The sequence below is a fragment of the Acanthochromis polyacanthus genome, chromosome 13 (genome assembly GCF_021347895.1).
Source record: "Acanthochromis polyacanthus isolate Apoly-LR-REF ecotype Palm Island chromosome 13, KAUST_Apoly_ChrSc, whole genome shotgun sequence".
In the NCBI taxonomy this organism is placed as follows: Eukaryota; Metazoa; Chordata; class Actinopteri; family Pomacentridae; genus Acanthochromis; species Acanthochromis polyacanthus.
The window spans coordinates 38,682,026-38,706,105 of NC_067125.1; the positions used below are offsets into that span (position 1 = coordinate 38,682,026).

Consider the following 24,080-nt stretch of genomic DNA (forward strand, 5'->3'; position numbering starts at 1 on the left):
GGTTTTCTCCAGGTACTTTAGCTTCCTCCCACAGTTCAAAAGCACGCTCAATCGTCTGTAGGTGTGAGTGTGATTGTTTGTATATGTAGCCCTGTGATACACTGGCTGTCCCCTGCCTTCACCCTAAGTCAGCTGGGACAGACTCCAGCCCCCTGCGACCCTAATGAGGATTCAGCGGTGTACTAAAGCACAATTTATTTATTTTTTTTACATTTAGACTAAGATGCCACAACCCAAAGGTTTCCCCCTTTTCTCATTTTATCTGCTCAGTCTGCTTTTACTTTTGTGAAGCACAAAATTCCTTCAAAAAGTGCTTTATAAATAAACTTTTGCTGCTACATGTTATGTGATTCTAAGCACGTGTGTCTGATCTGCAGTTACCGGCCTCACCAGTTTCCCCAGTGTTTGTGGTTGTCTTATGCTGGTATCCCTCTCTAATCCTTTTCTCCTTCCCCTTTACCTGAACCCCAACCGATCGAGGCAGATGGCTGCTCTCTCTGGTTCTGCAGGAGTTTTTTTTTCCTACTTAGAGAATTTTCTTCCCACTGTCACCAAAGAGCCTGTGTATAGGCAGTCTTTGGAGATGATTTATGTTGTGAATTGTAAAGATAAAACCTGAATCAAACTATATGATGATGATTATTATTAGAAAACTGTAGGTTTATTTGGTAATCCTGTTTTGTTTAGAGCAGTTTCTTCAGTGGGAACGGTTTCTACCTGAGCAAACGCTTGAACTATGAGTACTTACATGATAAACACCTTTGAGTAACAGTGAGGGATCATGTATTTTAAATACTTGAGAAAGCAAAAGATGCAGTTGATGTTTAAAGCTTTTCTTGTTTTTATCTCTTCAAACTATCAACACTGAGAGATGAGCACAGATGAGGTAATGCTAAATTATTGAAGCTAATTATTACTGTATTCAAAAGCAGGAAAACTGCAAGACCTATTTTGTAGGACATTCAATTCATCACCTCACACAGCATTTGACAGCACTAACATACAATCTGTGAGTATACACATATTCAGTGATAACTTTGCTACTCATTTTCTATAAGCAAATGAGTGTGAAAACACACACATTTCTATTTCCAAGACAGCACAAACTGTAGCTATCAGCCAGTGCAGTTATCTGAAACATACAGCGTCTCTTGTCCAAATTTTCTCTTCTTTGTTGTCAGTTTGCACTTAGAATATTCTACTTTTATTAACAAGATTTTAATAATGCAGGGTGCTGATAATAGTTTTACTAGTCTGTGTGGCATATAACCTCTCTTTGTTACAAAATATACTGAAAAATTCTGGCCTAAGTGCTTTTTTCAAACGTCAAAGCATTTTACGTCTATAATCATAAAGATGGTACACATCTGCATGCAGTTATAAGCAGAGGAAAAATAATCAAAGATCTTTTTCACTTATAGTTAACAATGCAAAAAACATTAACTACATGAAATATACTACAGTTCAAAAGTATGGGGTCACTTATAAATGTTCTTATTTTTGAAAGAAAATAAGTTTTTTTCAATGGCGATAACATTAAAGGAAGCAGAAATACACTTTAGATGTTAATGTGGTAAATGGCTATTCTAGCTAGAAATGGCTGATTTTTAATGGAATATCTACATAGGGGTACAGACGAATGGCTGCCCAGTGGGTGCAGTGGTTAGCACTTTTACCTTGCAGCAAGAAGATCGCCGGTTCAAATCCCAGCCTGGACCTGGGATCTTTCTGCATGGAGTTTGCATGTTCTCCCTGTGCATGCGTGGGTTTTCTCCGGGTACTCCGGCTTCCTCCCACAGTCCAAAAATATGCTGAGGTTAATTGGTTACTCTAAATTGTCCGTAGGTGTGAATGTGAGAATTGTGTGTCTGTATATGTAGCCCTGTGACAGACTGGTGACCTGTCCAGGGTGTCCCCTGCCTTCACCCACGTCAGCTGGGATAGACTCCAGCACCCCCCGCGACCCTAGTGAGGATAAAGTGGTGTATAGAGAATGGATGGATGGATGGGTACAGAGGAACATTACTCCTGTGTTCTAATGCTACTGTACATTGTGCTAGCTAATGGTGTGGAAAGGCTTACTGATGATTACACTCTTGTGCAATTATGTTAGCACATGAATAAAAGTGTGACTTTTCATAGAAAACATGAAATTGCCCAGGTGATCACAAACTTTTAAACGGTAGTGTATATTTTCTGCTATATGACACACATTCGTAGAAGCTGACGTGTCCGTTTCAGGCAAGATTCTTCCAAAAACATCAGATTCTAGTCCATTGAAGTCACCTAAAGCACAGTGTGATCCAAAATAAACATATTTTATTCACTTGTAAAATCACTCTCTCTTTTCCTTTTAAATCAGCCTCTCTGGAAAAGTGTCTAAAAAAAAAAGAACAAAGCAGGCAGCAGACTAGACAATCCTCTGTTTTATTCCAGTTATGTGTACAGTAGATCACTGTAAGAAGCAAACACAGTATACGCGGTAATCAGTCAACAGCTCACCCGTGAACCAAAATCAAATCAACGTGTCTCTGTCCATGTCATGTTGGGAGCCACACAGCATTATTGCTAGAAACCACATAACATGTCAAACAAGATGCTTCATGGTGCCACATGAAGTCCACTGAAACACTTCTCTAAGGTCTGAAATTAACTTGTTGACCACAAGGACGAGCAAAATGACAGACACTGCCGTTGCTTCATGACTGTTCTGAAGATTAAAGTTATATCAGCATTTAGAAAGATGGAAGACATTCTCTGTGGGCGTCAGTAAATTAGCATTACTCTCCTGTGTTTGCAGGATGTGAGATAAACTGCTCTGAAAAGTAGAAAAAAATCAAACCAGGTCATTAAGATTTACTCGCTTAAGCTGAAATATTCATGAAAAGACATCATTAAGGCGTCACACCGCTCGTCTCCGTGCTTAATTCCAGTGCTGGGCCTCTTTGGCTCTTTAGCATTGTCGTCATCCGTCTCATACAGCAGCCAGCGTTTTGGTTATTTGTCCAAGATGTGACACAATACCAAAGTATGGATGATCTACTGTGTAAGAATGTGAGATGATGGTAAAATGTGCCTGCTGCTCCGTTTAGATGGCAGGTGGAGTGATGAGGTCTAACAGTCTAGAGTTCAATTTACCTGTTGGGGAGAAAAAAGCTGTTTCCAAAGAGACAGCTTTGTACTTTAATCGCCTCCTGTCTCATTAAACTCGAGGAAGAATAGTGCACACGGTCATACTGATGGCTTACCAGAGCTAAGAAGTGAATGAAAAACCCTCGTCACATTTGCATTTTCGCTAAAAAAGAAGTTCATTTTCATCCAGGCAGCATAATAATACACCTTTTTGCTTTACGCTGCTTCACGTGAAGCGTATCCTTGAATCCTGTCCTCTGATAAACTGTACCATAACAACATAAAGATTCACCAACAATCCGTCGGCTAGTTCACAAAAATATTAAGCAAAACATAGTGAGTTCAAGAATTACCAAAGTTAAAACAATTGTAAAATCTACTTTAATGCCTCGAGTGTCCTTAAACCAGCTGTCGTGACCTAGTAAGAATATATAAATATATTGATATTGCTTTATTGATGATATACTCCTAAAACATAACACTAAACTTCTAAACAGGAGCTGCAGGGAAAGCCTCACAGCAACTAATCACGATTAAACTAATTACTGATGCTCAGTTAAGTCATGGCTAAAGTAAAGACCGACTGACACAACTTAGAGGAAAACACTGACATACAGTAACTGCTATATGCAAAGTCTAAGAGTAAAGTAAAGTTTTGCCCTGTTTCTTCACACAGCATTTATGATGACTCTTCTATTATAAGGCAGGAATTGCAGTGGGGTACTGAGTGGACGACGATGAATTCATAATTGGCCCTGATATACGCAAGCAATAGCATAAAAAGTATTTTCTCCATTAAAATATTGTGTTGATTTGATCTTTCCTTCATGCTATTTGCTCAGTGTTACACTAGGGGCCACCACTTGCATGTGTTTGGATATCAGAGGACATGCTCGTCCCTCTTCTTGTCCTTTCCAGTACAGGAAATGTCTTTTTCAGGGAGTAAAATGCATAAAAAAACGAGAACACACTGCAAACAGGCCGTCCTGCAAATCCACAAGACCGTGCTGCATTTGAACGCACACTGAAAGCTACACTTGTGTTTTTGTTTGTCCGTTTTTTTCCTGAGGTGAAAAGAAACCCCGACGAAACAACCTCAAACACAAACAGGCTGAAATAGCAGTTGTCTATGTGAGTGTGTGTGTTCAGTACACAAACCACACCTGAGTAAAACGCATGGACCAACAAGCCAGAAGTGAGTATCACCTGAATGTGGCCTGTTTATACAAAGCATCATGACATGGTGCCTCAATGCATCCCAAAGGAAAACATAACTACATTTTATGTTGTTTAGTGCGAGAGGCAAAATCCCACTGTTGTCTGACATCTCCTCTACCTACGACAGGCACTGATACAAGAGCAAATTTAGCTTTTACCTATGAAGAAAAATCTAACAACTGATTCATTCATCTCTTTTTTGCAATGTAATCACCAGATAATAATAAAAAAAAACAGAACAAGAAGGCTGACATGTCTGTATTTAATTTTTTTATACTTAGTATGTATTATGTGTGATATGTAAGGTGGTGTGCGTTTGCTTTTTTTGTCGTTTTTCTTGACAGAGGACCTATAGCCTGATATAAAGAGAAGACTGTCCTTAAATAGAGGTCAGTGTGCAATGACCTTTCAGTGTGGTACATTATGGACACTTATCAAAGCAGGAAAGGCAGGCTGAGGTAAAATCGTGATCTATTTGCAAAGTTTGTTTGCAGTCAGTTCAAACCGTGGTGAGCTTATAGACGTTTTTCACAGCAGATATTTTGACTTGCTTTACTGGGAAAATGATTCTGTCTGAAATCAAACCCCAAGCAGAGTTTTATGTTCCACTTCAGAATGAGCCTTAGGAGGGTGACAACATAAAACAAGTAAGCAGCATTTTACTGTTTTTTCAGACAATCCGATAAACAAAAATATCTCAAACTTGAGTTAACGAAACCTGAATTCTTTTCATTTTAGCACTGGTGGTTGTCCTTTAATGCTGGGAAAAACTTTTCATATTATTGGCCGATATTGACCTATCATATATCAGTATTGATGTATATGTTATAAAACTTTCTTTTGTAGAACATAATACAATTACAGACGCTTAGGAGAATTTAAAAACTGTTTCATTACATCGTTTGTCCAGAAAAGCCGCTCTGACTCCAATGTTTACTTTAATCTCAACACTGTGTGCAGCACATGTAGCAGAGCAGACACTGGTACCGAGTCAAGTGGTGTATTCATGGGAAACTAGTTTGAGAACTACGTTGCTGGAAACTTAATAAACAATGACACTTTTCATTATTCCTCTAACATATAAAGGAACAATATCAGATGAGATATCATTTTTCAAATTTCTTACTTCCTGAAATCGAAATTATTATTATTATGTTTCCGAACTAAGTTTCTGCTACTACTTAGAAGAAAGTTAACATATTAGGTATATTCTATAAGGGGACATAATTAGTTATCATAGAGGCAGCCCCACTGTTGTGATTCCTGGCTCAAGTAGCAAAAACTGACAAACGTCAAGGGCCTGTAATAACTGTTATTGTCATTATCTGCTGTGAAGAAGGTCTACCCCACCAGGGAAAGCTGACAAAGCTTTAATATTGTCGCTACACGCATTTAGTACCTTGCACAGTGATTTTAAAACTGCTGACAAGCCTGTTGTGCCCTCAAATAGTGTTTCTTGTCGCACTACTCTCTGTTGTTGAGATAAACACCTCCAGAGTTGACACCTTCCAGTCCGTTAGATAAAAGTATTTTCTGTGGATTAGACGTAAAATAACGACACATGAATCTATAATGTAGCAGAGTGGTGTTAACGATCATGGATTAAAAGAAAATGTTGGCAAAAGTTCAAGAATTGCAAGTTACTGTTTCTGTTCTCTTCTATTTCAAATAAGTGAAACATACTTTGATTGATAGTTTTCCAGGAGTGCCCACCATCTCAGATATTTTCAGCTGTGACTCGGTCGGGGGCCTCACAAACGTTTGGTCACATGGGGAGATTTACGGTTGGCCTTGAAAGGTCACAGTTGTTTGGGTCACACAGCTGGGCTTGTAGTCGACTTTAAACTCACTATAAATCAAAAAGGGGCCACTTTGAAAAAGGCCCCACCGTATACAGAGCATTGGACAGCAGTGTAAACAGACCCTCCTCATTTCAAAGACTGACTTAAAGTGACACTGACTTCTGCTTTGCATGTTACTTAAAGTTATATCAAAGTCAGTTTTTAAGAAAAAGGTGTCTACGGTAAGTGTAATATCATTAAATAGCTAAAACCAGTCTCAGTATCAATTCAGTCAAGGTGCACAACAGTTAACAGCATTAACAGTCTGGCAGGAGAGAGTCCTACAGTAGTCAAAAGCACACGTCACAGTAGTTCTTAATCTGCCTTCGTCTCAGCAGTAGGGGGTGCTGCTGCTGAGGACACCAGTCTGGCAGCTTCATCCTGGGGCTCCACCGGCCCTTCTCCGCCTCCCTCCTCCTCGTCCTCCTTCTCCAGGCCCAGTGGGGGTTGTCTCTGAGTGTGCCTGGAGCGAGCTCTGTGCCTTCGGGGGTGGAGGAAGAGTGCTGGGTCGGGCATCGCTGTGGGCTCTGCAGGACCCATCACCTTCTCTATTGGCACGCACTCCCGGGCGCGCTCCACCCTCGAGGATGCTCTGACGCTCTTCCTCTTGGGTTTAACCACGGGGGAGGAAGGGGAAGCTCCGGATAACATCTGTGGAGAGACGGAGTTCTGCTCGGCACCATACTGGGGCCCCTGACTGCTGGCTCTGGACAGGAGTCCCTGCCTCTGCTGCATCCGCTGGTGGTGCAGTTTCTGCCTGGCAGCGTGCAGCTGGAAGGAGAGGTAAGCTGCTGCCTCCGTCTGCTTCTGCAGCTCGGTGTTGAGGATGGTGGAACAGTGGCTGCGGCGTTTGAGCTCCTCCAGAAAATGGCGCTCCTTTTCCTTGAGATTCGCTCTGAGGGCTCCAACCAAAGCCCCTTTGTGAGTGAGCTCCTTACGAAGTTCTCCTAAGGTGCACTCCTGCTCTGCCAGACGGTTTTCCACGTTCCGACAGCGAGCCTCCAAGAACTCCTCTTCCTCCTGAAGTTCTGACAGAACAGAAATTCAAATGTTAAATGTAATAGAATTACATGTATGCACCGTGTACACATATATGACATGTTACAAACTATAATGAGATGAACAGGGTTTAACATTTCACAAGTTAATCCTGCGAACTCCAAGATGTTTCTGGACATTTTTGTTGCTCCCGGTGGGATCTTTTCTTTTTTTTTTTTTTTACAGCAATCTAAAGTCCTGTATCTCTATGAAAACAACCATGGCTAGAAGACTGAACTCAAAAATGTCTTTTATGCACTGTCATTCTATTATAATGCCTTGTTTATTCTAATAAAAAATTAAAGTTCAATTTCTTTGATTGTTTATTTTACAAAAACTTGAAAATAATTTGGGAATCTACATGTTCAACTTTTTCCAAGTGGCCACAGGTGTTACTATTACTGGTGGCTCTACAAACTATAGATATTTTACCACGTACATCTTTGTTCTGCATTTATACTCGTCTCCTATCTGCTCTGTGTAAAAACAGCCTGCAGTTCAGCCAAGTTCAGTTAAAAAAAGTCGTGCAAATTTTTGTCAGAGACTGTTGGTCACAGCTGAGACACATCTGCCTTCACAGTTACGCCAATGAGTGGAGAATTTTTTGCTTTTTATAGAATCAAATTACCACAAACGGTACATTCCTGGATAATTTTTTAAATGAGACATGCAGAATAAACCAATTTTACATGAAATATCACAGTTTTAAGTTCAGATTTGGTTAAATTATCTATGTCCTTGATGATTACTTCAATGGCTGTTGGAAAGTTGAACATTCAACATTTTTTTCTCTGTTTTTACAGTTTCTAGCTCTGATAAATGATACAAATTTTGCCGATTTTTTAAGAGATAACATGCCCTTCAAAGACAGTAAAGTGCAACAATATGAACACACTTTCCACAGTTGCCTACATACACACACGCAATCTTCCTTTTACAAGCGAAGCTAAGCTTTTGTTTAGCCCCACCGGCTCTAATCCTCAGCACATATGTTCACAGAAGCACAACTGAAAGATTGTCCAGATCATATTTTGGTTGGGATCTGATGAAAGTGGTTTAACTGGACCAAGAGTGAGCATCCAGAAAATCACCGGCTTCCTCTCAAAGTCTCATGAGGATAATCTATGAGCCAGAAAATGACACAGTGACTTAAAAGCTGGTTGAGACAGTTGCTGAAATTGACACAGATGGGGAGAGTAATCTTCCTCCCACCTCACAGCTGACAGATTGTAGTAGTGCTGGTTGATATTTAAACCTTTATGATCGTATGTTAGGAGTCATAGATTCATGTTTCATAAATGTGTCTGCTAAATCGATTAAATCTGCAGAGGAATAGAGAGAGAAAGAAAAAAATGTCTCCAAATCAAGGGACTCCTCAAATTAAAATGCCTTTATTATATTGACATGTCTCAGCTGGAGTGTTAAAAAGATGCCCAGGCACAGAACTACGCCCTGAAGCAGCCTCGAGCTGCTACATGGAGGCATCGTTTTAACAGTTCAGTGAGGACACGTCGATACAAAAAAGACGTTTTAATCTGAGGAGCGCCTTGGTTTGGAGACATTTCTTTTCTCCCTCTTTTTAACTGCTGAGATATTTCCCCCGACGCCAATGACAACCCGAATAAAATAAGATTTAGAGTTGAGAGTCTTAGAGGCACACCTCGGCTGTTCGTCTACTTCTAACATTTGAGGACGGCAGCACAAGAAGCCTTTCAATTAAAAAACACAATTGTGATTTTTCATTTCTTAACAAACATGCAAGAAACACTGACTTTGTAAAGACTGTAATGTTAAATTTCTGCTCACATTTTGCCAGCAACTGATTAAAAGGTATATTTGTTTTTGAAACTCCTATTTAGAACTACTGCTTTCAGAGAAGCTGGATTCTTTTGTCAATTTTTCTTGATCAAACACTGAAATGACAAATTAACCATCAAAATATCTGTCAATTGACTATAGTTCAGTGATTTTCCTCTTCCTCTACATTGTGGTTTTTCATTCTACAGTAAGATGTGTGCGGCTCTGTCAGTTCACTATTCCGTCCATGCTGGAGTAAGCATTCGGGCTACCGTGATACTTGTTATTTTTAATATCAGCCTTTCATGTGCTATCATGCGCTCTGTGGAAAGCAGGCTGACTGATGCTCATGTGCAGTATTTATGTGCAGTGGGTGGAGCAGAGAAAGGCAGAGGGAAACAGACAGAACAGATCGCTAAAACCTGCTTTACTTCTTAACAGTGACGTGCAGATGCAGATGCAGCATAAGCCTTTGTATGAAAGCCTGCTATTCAGTACATTCCCTCATTAAAATAGATCCTGCCATGCCATTAACCAGCAGAGACAGAGTATCACTCCCCACAGAGCTACTACTTGAAGCCTTCTCTCCGTCTGAATGGCTCTGCCAAGGTCAGGTTTAACGCTGCTTATTGCGCTTCCCTTTTTTTGCCTCTGTAGACAACCTTTCTGCTCTTTCATTCCAATAAAATTCCCCTGAGGAGAGGTAGCTATGAAATGAAAAGCCCTGAGTCAGTGCAGTAACCTCCGGGCTGACTGAGCTGGAGCTCAGAGATTATCCTCAGAGGCTGGAACTGACCCTTCTACTCATGAACTGACGCTGGATCTCTGGGTAGGAGAATCCCAAAAGGTTGATTGGAGGTTTGGTGAGTAAAACCTAGAATCCACATTAGGCTTCAGTGTAATAGACCTGCACATATTGATAAAACCTTAAAGTCTGAGGGTACAGCTGCTCCTTTATATTGCTTTTTAGTCTCCGTTTGCTCTATTTTTTTGCATTTTTTTCTTTTCCCATCATCACTTTGCTTCTCATTTTCCAAATCCTCTCTCTTCTTCCCTCCATCTTCCAGGATGGATCCTCCGAGGACCAGTAAGTATCGGGTTTTCTGTCGCCCATCGCCACACCCATGTTGAGCTCATACGCTAACTATAGACTACCTAATGCGATCTTCACATCCCTCCATACTCCCTCCTCCGTGTCTGCAGCCGAACCGCATTCTGCCGCCTTGTCTTCTCCCTTTAATCGCTGCGCTCTCTACCTCGCATTACCTCTTCTCTCCTTCCACCTCTCCCTCTGTCTTCCCCTGGCTCCACATCTCTCTCAGCAAACTCTGTAAGTGGACACCCCCGCTGGGACCTCGAGGAAAAACGAGAGCAGGAGGAAGAAAAAGGAGGATGGATCAATTTGTCAGGGTGGGGGGAGACAACAGAGGGCTGTGCTGTATTGATGGTTTTGGGAGGGGGGATAACCTGTCCTGGAAAAAGAGATAGGATCTAAAGGCTGAGTAATGCAGCCGAGCACGACTCCTCCTTGAATCTTTACAAGCGCACACACATTTACACAGCATTATGATCGCTCTTTCTCTGGTCTGTCTCTAATTCACTGTGACAAAATGGTGCCTTTCTCCGCATCCAGCCTTGAGCCAAACATGTCTGCAGCTGTGTTCGCATCTTCACCGAGAGCCCCCATGTTGCTGTTGCGAATTCGGAAACATCGCTGCACTTTGCACCCCTGACGGGGCCTGTGCACGGTTTGTTCGAGGCTTCCCCCATCCTAGTGTGTGAGGAGATGATGTGAGATAGGGAGGCGTGGGTGAGAGGAGGGAGGAGGGTTGGCTGACAGGGATCTGTCTCCTGGGGGATGGGAGGGTGAAAGGACACAGCGATAAAGGCTCAGAGAGATGCTCGACCGGGGGGTTGAGGTTGAGTGCGGTGAGGACAAACTAGCTCCGAGATGTAAACACAACGGCCATCTTTGTGTCTTCGAAGCCGAGGAAGGCAACAAAAACAACATACAGAGAGTTGTGTGTTAGAGGACGTAACATACCGATCTGACTCCTGCCTGGAGGCTTCACCTTCAGCTCGCTTGTCAACTCTGAAAAACACGAGACAGACAGACAGAGAGAAAGAAATCGCATAGTTAGAGATTAAATATACACGCTCGCCATCGCTGGAGAGTCTTATTAAAGCTGTGTGCTGACATTTTCTGTTTGCAGTTGCTGGTTAACATAACAGATGCTCGATGCAGTTTCTAGCACATTTCCAGCGAGCTCATGCATAATTTATGACACAAAATCTGAAACTTTACTTCAAAGACTGTGTGCCAGAGACTTACGTCCTGCTACAGTCTGGAGGAAATAAAAAAAAAACTTTCTTTACTGTAGAGATATAGACATCTTAGCTTTATTAGCATTCCTCATTGAAATCAATATGTATTTAGCAGAAAACTGGTCACTTTGCAGCGTAGTGAAGATAAGATGCAAAGCAAACAAACGGAAACCGAAACAGCTGAGTAAAGTGCCGAGTGCTGCATTTTAGAAAACATCCAATAAAGCTAAATTACTCCTGTTTTGAGGATTATTCATGAGTATTTGTGAATCGTTTCAACCCAAAGCTACTATTTCAAACCTATAAAGGTGATATATGATTTTATATCTCGGTCATTTCAGGTTACTCTTGTAAGAAGAAGTCTGCAGTGTATTTTACTGTGCTATTTGTGTCCCTTATGAATATGGCTATAATCTGTGAGATGGCTTTTATGTCTTGCATTAGTGGATGGCCTTTGAATCCATTTTACTTGCACCACAAAAAAAAAACAGACAGATTAGAGGCGCTGGACACTCAGCAGCTTGTCTGTCTGAACTCTGGATGACAGAACTATTTCGATCAAAGCCGTTATTGAATTATTTTTTTCCGTTTTTGCAGTAGTGGAGGAAGACGCAATAGTGGTGAAGAGTGAGATACTCAACACGACTACATTTGTGAAAATAAGAAACAGTCTTGGCAGTTTTACATTATTTTTTCGTTTGAGAACTTCTCATTTTTGAGGACATCAGATTGGTGCTCAGCCACGGGTGTTGAACCAGATTTCAGCAGAATCTCTGGAGGAGGTTTTGGGGAGCAGACTGCTGGTCATGTCTGGCCTGTCAATCATCTCGCTGTTCATTCAGAGTTGCCTGACTGCAGCAGGAAAATCTTCACATTCAGCTTATTCAGCGCACATTTTAGCAAACCGATGGGTGTCAGAACCATAAATGTGTGCTTTTTTCATTAGGTACTCCAAAATTAAGACTTCAGCATGAGGGAATTAGCATCATTTAGTGTTTATATAAGCTCATAAGTAAGGTGCAGATCTTACATTACCAAAGTGCCAATATATTGTAGATAGTTTGTCTCTCCAATTATGTGCAGGGAACTTTTCCTAAGGGAATATTCGCGGCGTAAAAAGATGATCTACATCACATGTGAGGCTGACTCCCAGCCTTTCTTCTCCTCTTGTCACACCCTTTCTCCTTCCCTCTGCAGTCAGCTTAACACACCCACCCATGCAGCTGGCATGAAGAGAGAAAGACAGAGTGGGTGAAGAGGGGAGAAGGGAGGAAGGAAGGAAGAAAAGGGACACAGAGGAACCTCTGACAGGCAAATCCAGACAGACAGACTCTCTGATTGCTGCCTTAGTGTGCAGCCGTGACCACCAAATTCAAGAGACCTCAGGAGTTCCTGTTTTCCAGTCACTCGCAATTTGCCAGGAGCTTTTTAATGAGGTTAATCAGCCACGGAAAGCTGTTCGTGAGAAATATTTCTTGAAACGACAGTCAAACAGTGAAAACGAGTCACTCAGTGAATTGCAACATGCAGCGTGTGTGTAACGCTTTGTAGGTCAGGCTTATCTCCTGCAGCCTAACTGAGCATTCAAGGTTTTCTGTTTCATCGATTCAACCTTGAACGCGGCAAAGATATCTTTGAAGGGCAAACACACACACAAGAGCCCCTAACTGATATACAAAAACACAATAAACACATTATATCACAGAAAAGGGGCCCATTTCAAAGATTAATTTAGCTCGTAGTTCACAGAGACGGAGGCATAAGTGCCTTTATGCTGATGAGGAAACTCCAAGAGTTCAGAACAATAAAAAAAGAGGTCAGCAGCACAAAGGCAGAACTAATATGCATCATCAGTTCAACCTTGCAGTACCCTTCCAGGCTACGTATTAGTGAGCTGGCAGTAAACACCCATCACACCTGCTAACTGCATGAGCCTATCTGCATCCAGTTTTACAGCCATTATTCACATGCTTCACGCATTTCTACAGCAAAAACAGTCCAAGAACCGACAGAATCAATGCCAGCTATACAACTTATGTTCAGGACAGAGCGCTATGTGCAAAGGAGAATGCAATCAACTGTGCAACTTGTTCATGTTTATCTTCATATCTATTGATAAAACTATTTTTTATAATCATTTCAATGACTTAGCTTCCAAAAATGTGTCTTCCACAAGCAAACATCGATGTGAACAAAAAGCAGGCTATAAAAAATCTACAATTATGACCCTTTATTCTTTATTCCTTTGCATACTGGAAAGGTTACATAGAGGCCATTGGAGTTTACTTTTACTTTAAACAGACTTTCCACTCTGGCATAAGAGCAACAAAAGAAGCTTTAAAGATGCTCAGCACTGTGTGTTTTCAGTGACTGTGACATAATTATAACCCTGCAAACCCACAGAAACCTCAGAGGAATGGAGCAGTTAAAGGCGATGTCACAGGCAGAAACAAACCCAACAGCGCACTCATGACACCAGCAGGAAGACGACGTATTTGTGTGCATGATTTCTGGAGAATAAAGAAATATATTTCAAATGAGAAAATGCTGCAACACTCTGCTAACCATACTTCACAACACAAGCTGCTGCGTTTCTGATGGTTCCGCTACATATTGTCTGGCTTTGTTGCAGCTGATGGATCATATAAACAAAACTTTGGCTCCACATGGCCCCAAAGCTCCCAAACAGTCTGTGGGAGCACCATGTGGGCCTCCATCTGCATTTACAGTGAGTCAGTTACTCATAGAGACAAGCAAATAGGTGGGAACGCTCGCTCTGTTTGTGGTGTCACCACCACACACAGCTGTCCTGACTAGATGTGATTGTGCAACACTAAATGATGGAGGGGGTTGTTTTCAACACAACTGGTCACGCTGGCTCTGAGCCAGACTCTCCCTTTCCTCCTCTCTCTCCCACACACTCACCCTCCCCCCCTCCCCTGCATGTGTGCACCACAATCCCCTTCATATGGATTACTAAAGCTATAGGCTGTATGGATTAAACGTGATGGATACGTGTGCACGCATTTTTCTAAAGGTGGCATTGTTAGAAACAGATATGTGGGTTTTCATATTCCCTTCGCTGGGAGAAAAATCAGTTAAAACACTCACAAAATTTTGGACATTTTTAGGGTTTCAGGTTGGAATTAACGTGTCTAGGTTTGTGTGTGTGTGTGTGTGTGTGTGTGTGTGGGTGTGTGTGTGTGTGTTCTCTTGCATGCTTGATTAAATGGACGACATATCCATTAGGCTCCACAGAGGAAATGATGCAATCTACAGGAATTGTAGCATGACATCACCATGTATCCATTGTTTGATGGAGCAGACACACATTACACACACATCCTCTCAAAATTAAACACAACGATTAGAAAAAAGCGAGCAAAATCAGTTAAACTGCTCCCCAAGGCTCTAATTGAACAAAATTGGGAGAACATCTGGGTGATTAATTTTAGAATACAGCTGAAAAACTCATTTTAAAAAAGACTACAGGACTGCCTTCTTTCCAATTATCCATTAAGCCTGTTATTCAAAATCTCAGTAAATCCATTTTCTCTGAGGGCAAAGGGTCAGTGAGAGGTGTCATTTCTGACTTATAAAGAGCCACAGCAGCTAAAGAGAAATTGCAAGCAAAGCTAGAAGAGGATTAGAGAAAAAAAGGGATCCTTCACCTAGTCAGTGGAGCTGAAACGATAAGTCAGTTATTGACAGGAAAAAGTGTTCAGATAAGCAATTAATCCTTTTTTTCCCACAAAATTATCTGATATGTAAGGATTTGCTGTTTCTTTCATGATATATGACAGTAAATTGAATATCCTTAGGTTTTTGGACACACACTTTGAAGAATCAGATTTTTTAAATATATTTAACAGATTAAAAAATTCAAAAATCATGAAGTCAGTTCTTTAGTTTGGAGGGTTGTGGTAACTATGTATCTGAAGAGTCAGATTTTTGGCTTCGTGACCCTCACCTGAGCATCTCTTCTGCAGGGACAGGATCTCCAGGTGGAGGCCATGGAGCAAAGTGAGGTGCTCCTGCCTCAGGAACACCACGCTCCTCTCCACACTGTCTATCTGCCGAGACAGGCTGCTGTCATCCCCCATGGCTGAGTCTGGAGAGGGAGGAGAAGCAGAAAGGACTCCAGCAGCAGCATCCATCTATCACCAACATTTTTATAACTTCATATCACACTGTGAGGCTGCGAAGTGTAACTTTCCCTCTGCCACAAAAGAGAGAAGCTGTGAATCGAGGTCATGCTGGGGCTGCTATAAATAAGGTATTGATGAGGAGGAAGCAACAGAAATAGGAGAAACCGTGTTAAGACGCAGCCGGAGCGATAATAAGTGTTCCTGCTTACCTTTAAATTGATGTTAAATTTGAAGAGATTTGATTTGCAAGCGTTATGAAAACGTCCTCCGATGTGTGCATGCTGGCCTCCAGAGCTGCTCCAAATCCTGTCGGCTGCGGCATTCACCCAAACACATCTTATCTGGAGCGGTAAAGTGCTTTTCAGCAGCATGTGACGCCGTTTGATTAGAGCAGGAAGAGGCTGGATGGCTGCGCACAAATGCAAAACCAGCGCCGTGCATGGCACCGAGTTCCTCTGGCAGAGCAGCTTCTTCCCCCACCAACATCTGCGGCCAGCATCAGCGGGAAGAAGATGCGCTCAAATCCGTCGATAGGAAAAGTGCGCAGTCCATCTTTTTTTTAACGTGCGCACCTTTTCTCGCTCGCCCACCGACTGAGCCTCCGGGCTGCCTGACGAGCTGGAAAATGATGAAAACAAGCCATCGTGATCAGAACACGCGAGAACATCGTACGACGGAGTCAGTAGTCAGCTGATTGGAGGAGCAGAGAGGCTGTGCTGTGTCGACGCGGTGGAGGATCGATCCTGAGCTGGTGGAGTGTAAAAGAGACACTGAAGTTTAATGTGTGACTGGAAAAAAAAATAAAAACCTCAAACCACGTGATCAGAAAATTAACATCTTTAAATTCTACCAAGCTGTTGATTTTGAGGTTTTGCACACAGTGATGTTATTGGTGTGATTCCAGCACCATGGACAGAGTCTGCTGCAGTGCTTCTCAACATGCGGGGCGCGGACCTCACAGGGGCTCATGGTAACTGCACAGGGACATTTTTTGAGGCTCCTACAGCTTCCCAACATTTGAGCTTGATCAACAGGAACAGACATCAGGATTTATCACTCCAACACTGGCTGCATCTGGATCAACATGGCTGCTCGCTCCAAAACCTTCTCTTTTATTACAAAATCAGAATGGCAAAATGTGTTTCTGGACGCATTTGTGGCAAGAAATAAGGCATGCAGTTGCTAAATCTGTCCTCAAACAAAAAGTTTTCTGAACGTTTCGCTAGGTGTTGGACCCCTGCTTGAGGCATCTTATTTGCATAAAGTAGCCAAAACCTCAATTTATGCAAATAAGGAGCAAGCAATGCAACATCTCATCTCTGGAAATGTGGCGCGACTCTGCCAGAAAGCATCTCAGGGTGTTTCACATAGATGGTGAAGAGGTAGCAGATCCTGTAGATGATTATGATCCACTTCAACGCTTCCCATTCATTGTGTATGTAAGCAGCCATGCAATGCATTCTGGTAGCATCCAGTTGTGCTGCCACACAGGAAGCTTCCTTTGCCTGCACAGAATTAAGGTTTGACTACTTTATGCAAACAACAAGCTTCAAGCGTGATCTAGAAACTTTAAAAAAAAGTTTAAGCTAACTGCTGTTGATCTACAATGAAGACAGATTGAGCAACTGCATGGCTTGTTTCTTATCTCAAATGTTTTCAGAAACATATTTTTCTGTTTATTTTAGTGAACTGTTTTTGTAATATAAGTAAAAGTTTCCAAACAAGTCACCATGTTGGTCCAGTTTGAAATCCAGATGCAGGTGCATTTGAAGGAAACGTTTGTCCAGTCAGAAGCAGCCAACGTTTGTGCAGTTGTATAAGGGTGAAGCTTGTGTTGGTTTCCTGTTGAAGAACACATCAATCATCAATGGAGATACCGAAATGTTGCACACCTGATAGGAATCCATAAGGACTGTTGAGGCACAGACTGAAAGAAGAAAGAGAGAGAATGTGGAATGCAGTGTACACATGCAGTGCATTGCATTTCAGGAGACGGGGTGTCTCCTTTACCACTCCTTATTTACATATGGTTGAGTTCTAGGCCACTTTATGCAAATTATGGACCTCCAGCTGCTACTTGTGCTACTTGTCTCTGAAAAATTCTGAGAAACCTGAACTTTTTGAAGGCAATCATTTGGTGTCCTGAGTATAAGAAAATCACATTCAAAAATACAATTTTATGTAATGGTAGGTTCATTAAAGCCCTTTTCAGTCAACAAGCACTGATTTAACCCGTTCTCACTAATAAGGAAAGGAATGCGTGTGTGTGTGTGTTCTTCCATATCTTGACAACTGTACGTCCGATCTGCTTCAAACCTGGCGAGTGTATCGATGGGACCAAGATTATAGATAGCCAGATGAACTGTGCTTGAAGCATTTGAAAAAAGATAAATTTAAGAGTATTCCAACTCTTTTTTCCATTGTTTAGGTTAGTGCTCAGATGAACATACTGGAATACAAACACGACATTTCTTTCTTTGATCTTTATTATCACGTTAAACAAATAATGTTATCATATAAACATAGAAATTTGAAATTTAATTACAAAAAAATCTGCCTAAACATGAAAAAATAAAACTGTTACATTTACACTGCTCTATTTAAATGTTTGATGCGCCAGAGAAAGCAGATGATTTTACTCTCAGAACGTAGTCGGTCTTGATTGCTTCAATAGAGTTTTACAGGTTGTTTTTAAAGTCCTCAACTGGCTGCACAGTGTCAATAGTCTCCACTGCTGCTATCTCACCAGTTACCAGAAAAGAAGAATGAAGAAGAAAGGATGTATTTATGTAGTATTATCTGTTGTTGGTTGTGATGGAGAAACATGCATTTCCTCATTCTCTAATAGCTGTAAAAGATGAGGACTAACACAGTCAACCAACACATTTATTGTGCATGATGAGGAATATGAGGCTGTGAGGCAAAATAAGTTCAAAACCACGACCTCGTTCTACGCAATTACATCCTGCAATAAGTTTCCTTGTGTCCACCAGTCACAAATACAAAACCAGAGCATCATCTTGAGGCCTTGGTACAGTGATGTTTGGAAATCCAAGTCATACAGGCATCAAAAAGAGCAAGAAGTGGAGTGCAGAGAGCAGCAAAATAACTTGTTTTTTGACCAATGTCCCACAGTGTCACTAAGACACTAATATGAGGTGACATCTGGACTTGGCTCCTATGTTTTCTTTTTTTAATCACAATTCATTAAAAGCACACAGCAACAAAATGAACAAACTGCATCACACAGGCACAACTCCAATAACATTATAGCCTCATACAACACATTCACAGCTGTAAGCTTGCTTGTTAGAGAAAACTTCAATTGTCATCAATTGTCTTCACTACAACCACAAAGCTGCTCTAAAAATGTGCGGAAAAAAAGCAAAACAACGTTCACAATAGAAATTTAAATGGGAGATATTAAAAAAAAAACAAGCAGGTAATCAAACCAAACTTCATTGTCTGCTTCCAAACAGTGTCATTTTATAAGTGCAGAGGTTTCATTTAGAGAAATGGTTCACTTTGGGAGATGTTTCTGTCGCTTCATCAGCTCCAGCTTTAAATGCTCACACCAGATTTAAGGTTTACAACTTGAGTGTGATATTTCCTTTAAAATGAAAGCAGATCTGTTCAGTTCACAAACCAAACATGCTGCTGTTTTAGTAGTTTAGTTGGACAGCCTGGTTTCAAGTTGAGATGACTAAGGGCTTGATCACATACAGAAAATTGTATCGGGTTAAACAAAAACCCCACAAAAAAAGTGTCAAAATGCTCTCCAACGACACCACTTCCACAATCACATCAGCTCCACTAACAAACAACTTTTTTACAACAGGAAACTTCGCTGAACATTGTGTCCATATTATCTTTAATCCACAACTTGTTCTTAGTACAAATAAATTACAAAGATAAACAATTAACCAATCAAACACAGATTATACACACACACACAAAAAAACAGCAATGCAAAAAACAAAACAAAAAACAATAACAGCATCAAATATTTCCATGACATACAAGCACTGTGATACCACACTTTGAGATGACAGACTAGGCGGTCATGTGTTTAACAGTTTGCTGTATTCACAGATCTCAGACCTGTTTGTTCCAACACACCTCAGGAACGTCTCTGCATCCATCTGTGCATGTAGGCACATTCAGATTGAAGGCAGGATGGCACAGATGTAGAAAAAAAGTTAGAAAATAGAAACATCTCTGGTGGTCTTGGTGGTGTTGAGGTCACTGAGGTGATGCTAAGGAATATGCTGTCCTCCACAGGCTACAAGAGGAAGGACAATTCCTGCCTGTCTGAAAGCTCCTACTGCAGACTGTACACCGGTACGCTAGAGGAGTATATACAATTTCTGAAAATATTAATGGAGGGTTGTTACACAGCACTATCTACATCATTTCACTTGTTTTGTTTTCCTGTCATTTCATATGGTTCAAGTGTACTCATAAGAGCAACAGCCAATTTAACATACAGTATACAACAGACGTGAGCACACCCCTGTGCAGCATCACCTAAATGTCAAATGATTCAAAGTTGTGGCACCTCTAAATTATTACTTAATTATTACTATAATTACTGCATTACTTAGCATTTCTTTGATGAAGAGTCAAAAACAATCACTTGGAAGAAGCCACATTGAAAATGCAGGCCCCAAAGTAGAGACTCAGTGCAACAAACGTGAACACATCTGTGATCACTGTCCCAAAATTAAATACAAATGTGATTCCCATTTAGCTTAAAAGGTACAAAAATAAACATGAGAATAAAACAGCTTTCTCAGTTTTGACCCTACAAGTCTATCTTTATGTCTTCACATGGAAAAGAATTTCCAGTGGAGCAGAACATCTGACTGTGAGGCTTCACAAAGACAAAAATGATCTCAAAATCAGTGGAAACACACAGGGCACAGGGTTATATATAGAAATCTGAATTTCTGTGAGAGGTTCAGACTGTTTGAGGGACAGTGCAAAATGTCAACCTCTACGGACGGCATTCAAGAAGAAAACCCTTGCTTGGTGTTTGGCACTAGACTCCAAGATGAAACTTTGTGAAAAAAAGATGCAAATAAGCCTGATAAATGTCTGGAGCACATTCTTTGCGTAGATGAGACCATGTGAATTTGTTCAGCTCAGACGGTGCATGTTTTGCAGGCTACCACAGTGAGCACACAGTCCTGACAGTGAAGCACAGTGCAACGATGTAGGGCTGCATGAGTGTTTAAGGTTTTGGAAAGAAGACATTTATAGATGTCACCACGAATGTCCGTTAGCAAACCAAAATACTGGCTGGCAAAACAACTCCCTGTTTGCATAAACTTCACAGAAGAGGAATATTCCAACATGATAATGAAGAGTTTCTAAAGAAGGAAAAGGTAAAAACTACAACCTAGCCAAGTCTGGCACCTGACTTGAATCTAACAGAGCACCTTTGGAGTATTTCAAAAAGAGAGTTGAAGCAGCACAGCCCAGCAAAGAGCAGCTGAAAAGAATCACCTCTGAAGAACAACGTTCAGTTCAACGTAGAAGTGATGCAGTTACTGAAAGGTGACACAGTTTTGAATCATTTGACATGTATGTGATGTTACACAAGGGTGAGCTCACTTCTGTTGTAAACTGAATCTGCCAATCTGCTGATGGACAGTGCTGCCACCGGTGATTGCTGATGGGAGGTCGGGTGAGACCCTTTCTCCCTTTTTGTTGTTGTAATTGATCCATGAGCTGATCGAGTCATAATCTACTCAATGTTGCTTTGTTCCTGCAAGATTTACTGACAAAGACCTGGCTGATTGGCAGTGCTGTTGCTATAATTGCAGGGCACACGCTGAATATGAGGGTTATATTGTATAATTCTAACGTACGCAAATCCTGATATCACTGATTCATTCATGAGTTATACATTCTTTCTTCCTAGATGTTTAATACAATTCGGCAAAAACATAAAATTGTTTTAACTGGGTGGCTATCAGACATCATGTTGTTTTGTGCAATCAGTAAAATGTGTTTTGTTTTATTGTCCATTCATAAATCTATTCTCTTCCTAAAGGAGGATTTGTATTTGCAGGGTTTCTTTACTCTGTATAGACAAAAATGTTCATGTAATTTATAAAATTGCCAAGCACTGACAGCAAAGCTTGTGTTAGAAAGAGGCAAAGAACTGTTACTAGTCCTCTGAGGTAGCAGGTGGTTTTTAGATGAGGAGAGTTGGTGGACAAGACATTCACCACTGCTGAGTAAAAACTCAGTGGAAAAGAAAAAGTCACTGAGATTTTAAATATCCCAAAACAGCATAACGGGTATTTAACATACATAGATATACATATGGCTATTATTATAATGTAACTAAAGATATTTTATATATTCTTTCTGTTTCCACTGGCTTTATAAGTGAGTATGGGATGTTTGCTTTATGAACAGTGCATCTTCATTCATCAAAAGCTACATTATAGCATAGATTCATCACCCGGTGGGACAATAAGGCGTTAGGTGTCTTTTTACAAGGCCTTGTATTGTACATGTCAAGATGCCTGTAGCAAGCCAAACCTGTCAAAACAACAACTGAAAGGGAACCGTAGTTTTCAGCATTACGGGTGTGAAGCCTTTTGATTAGAGTTTAAGTACCTATACAGTATAAGAGACAGACAAAGCCCTCCGTCTCCCAGCTATGAACATATTACATGCAGGCAAAACGGTACCAAATCTCAGCCACAGGGTGTTAATGTACAGTAACGAGTGTGTGTTTGAATCCGATCCTTCTTGTGTTCTTGTTCTTCCCCCTCTCCTTTCTACATCTCTTTCTCTTTCTTCGTCTCCCGAGTGCTGCTCTTTAAAAAGTCGCTCCTGAGCAGCCGACAGAAGAGGACAATATTCATGGCGGTCATGATAGCCATACCAACGCTGCCCAGCGTGTAAGCCAGGAGGGGAACCTTGTCCCTGTTGAGCACCAGCCAGCGGGTCATCCAGGCCAGCGTGTTGATGCGAAATACCACGTATGTTCCCAGGTTGATCATGCTGTTGATGCGGTACAGCGTGCCTGTGGCCATGTTGGACATGCGCAGGATCTGCCTGAGGTGGAGGAACACTGAGTTTATCTCCACCAACAGGGCAACCACGGCAAAGCCAACGTAGCGGCATGACAGCACCGAGAGGCCAAAACAGGTGATTACCTGCAGAGGAAGATGGAGAGGAGCAATGTTACAATGTTACAATGGCTGTGACTAAGCATTCAAAAATAAACATTGTGAATTAACTATTTGTAATAAGGACTGATCATATAAACCCCAAACCTGCTGCTGCGATGTCTAAAGACAAATATATGAAATGAAATTTTTTTTTTTTAAATGACACCAGTTATCAAAGCCAGAAACTGGAACTCAGACAGTCCTTGAACTACTCTGTGAATTAACCACATCCAAGGCTTTTCATCCATCCATCCACTCTATACACCGCTTTATCCTCACTAGGGTCGTGGGGGGTGCCTGGACAGGTCACCAGTCTGTCACAGGGCTACATATACTGACAAACAATCACATTCACATTCACACCTACGGACAATTTAGAGTAACCAATTAACCTCAGCATATTTTTGGACTGTGGGAGGAAGCCGGAGTACCCGGAGAAAAGCCACGCATGCACAGGGAGAACATGCAAACTCCATGCAGAAAGATCCCAGGCCCAGGCCGGGATTTGAACCGGGGATCTTCTTGCTGCAAGGTGAAAGTGCTAACCACTGCACCCACTGTGCAGCCCCCAAGGCTTTCGATTGGGATATTTCATCAAAGTAGCTTTTTTATGTATATCATTTACAACTTTACCAAAAGCAAATTGTGCGACCCTGTAACGTCTGTGCCCCTAAGTCCAACCAAGAAGCCATCTGTGATTCAACTGCAATCAAGAGTTGCTGAATTGCAGGTTGTCAAAGTCAAATTTACTTATAAAGCACATTTAAAAGCAACATCAGTTGAACTACAGTGCTGAAAAAAAAAGAAAAAACAACAACAAAATGACTAAAAGACAAAACAATGCAAAATAATGGCATAATAACAGATGACGTTAGGCTGCGTTTACACAAAGCAGATAGGAGACAAATCTGGAAACAAATTGAATCTGTAAAAAGTAGAATATCTACAGCATGTGTAGCCCCCATTTTTCCAGTATTGGTAACATTTGTGGGCTTATATTCCTATTATGTTCCTCATCATGCACAAATGTTGTACAAGCAGATCACAGTTTCTGTAATTTTTTGTAAAATAAATAATCAAAGAAATCTAACTTTTGTTTCTAGCTATTTATGGTATTACAACTGTCATAATGTGGTTGAGTTCTGTTGTCCTTTAGCCACGATTGTTCTGTTTCCATGAGGTGTAGGACTGAAAACTGAGCCCAGAGTGAATGAAAAATGTGACAGGAGCAAAAGGATTAAATGTTTGGATGATTGATGTTTTACTTGCTTCCATGCAAAAACAAAAAACGGTTACTGCTGACCTGTTCATCGCTGAAAAATGTGAAATTCTTGCCAGGATTAGGTTGCAGTTATTTTCTCATCCCCTCAGCTGGTTTTGATCCTGCG

At 41.1% G+C, this 24,080-nt stretch overlaps 2 protein-coding genes across 2 annotated transcripts in view; both read right to left on the reverse strand.

Moving 5' to 3' along the window:
* Nucleotides 1-2,408: 2,408 nt before the first annotated feature.
* On the reverse strand, nucleotides 2,409-16,359 carry ccdc92ba (coiled-coil domain containing 92Ba). Its single transcript, XM_051957488.1, has 4 exons — nucleotides 15,709-16,359; nucleotides 15,322-15,462; nucleotides 11,071-11,118; nucleotides 2,409-7,219 (listed from the first exon to the last, which is right to left on the reverse strand). The coding sequence occupies exons 2-4, from the start codon at nucleotides 15,452-15,454 to the stop codon at nucleotides 6,507-6,509; spliced, it is 894 nt and encodes a 297-aa protein (XP_051813448.1). The 5' UTR covers nucleotides 15,455-15,462; nucleotides 15,709-16,359; the 3' UTR covers nucleotides 2,409-6,506.
* Nucleotides 16,360-17,967: 1,608 nt separating this feature from the next.
* Nucleotides 17,968-24,080, reverse strand: part of tlcd2 (TLC domain containing 2) — a 29,091-nt gene continuing 22,978 nt past the window's right edge. Inside the window, exon 4 of the mRNA XM_051957489.1 lies at nucleotides 17,968-22,677. Within this exon, the coding sequence (XP_051813449.1) occupies nucleotides 22,297-22,677 (381 nt within the window). The 3' untranslated portion in view covers nucleotides 17,968-22,296. The remainder of the gene's footprint in view (nucleotides 22,678-24,080) is intronic.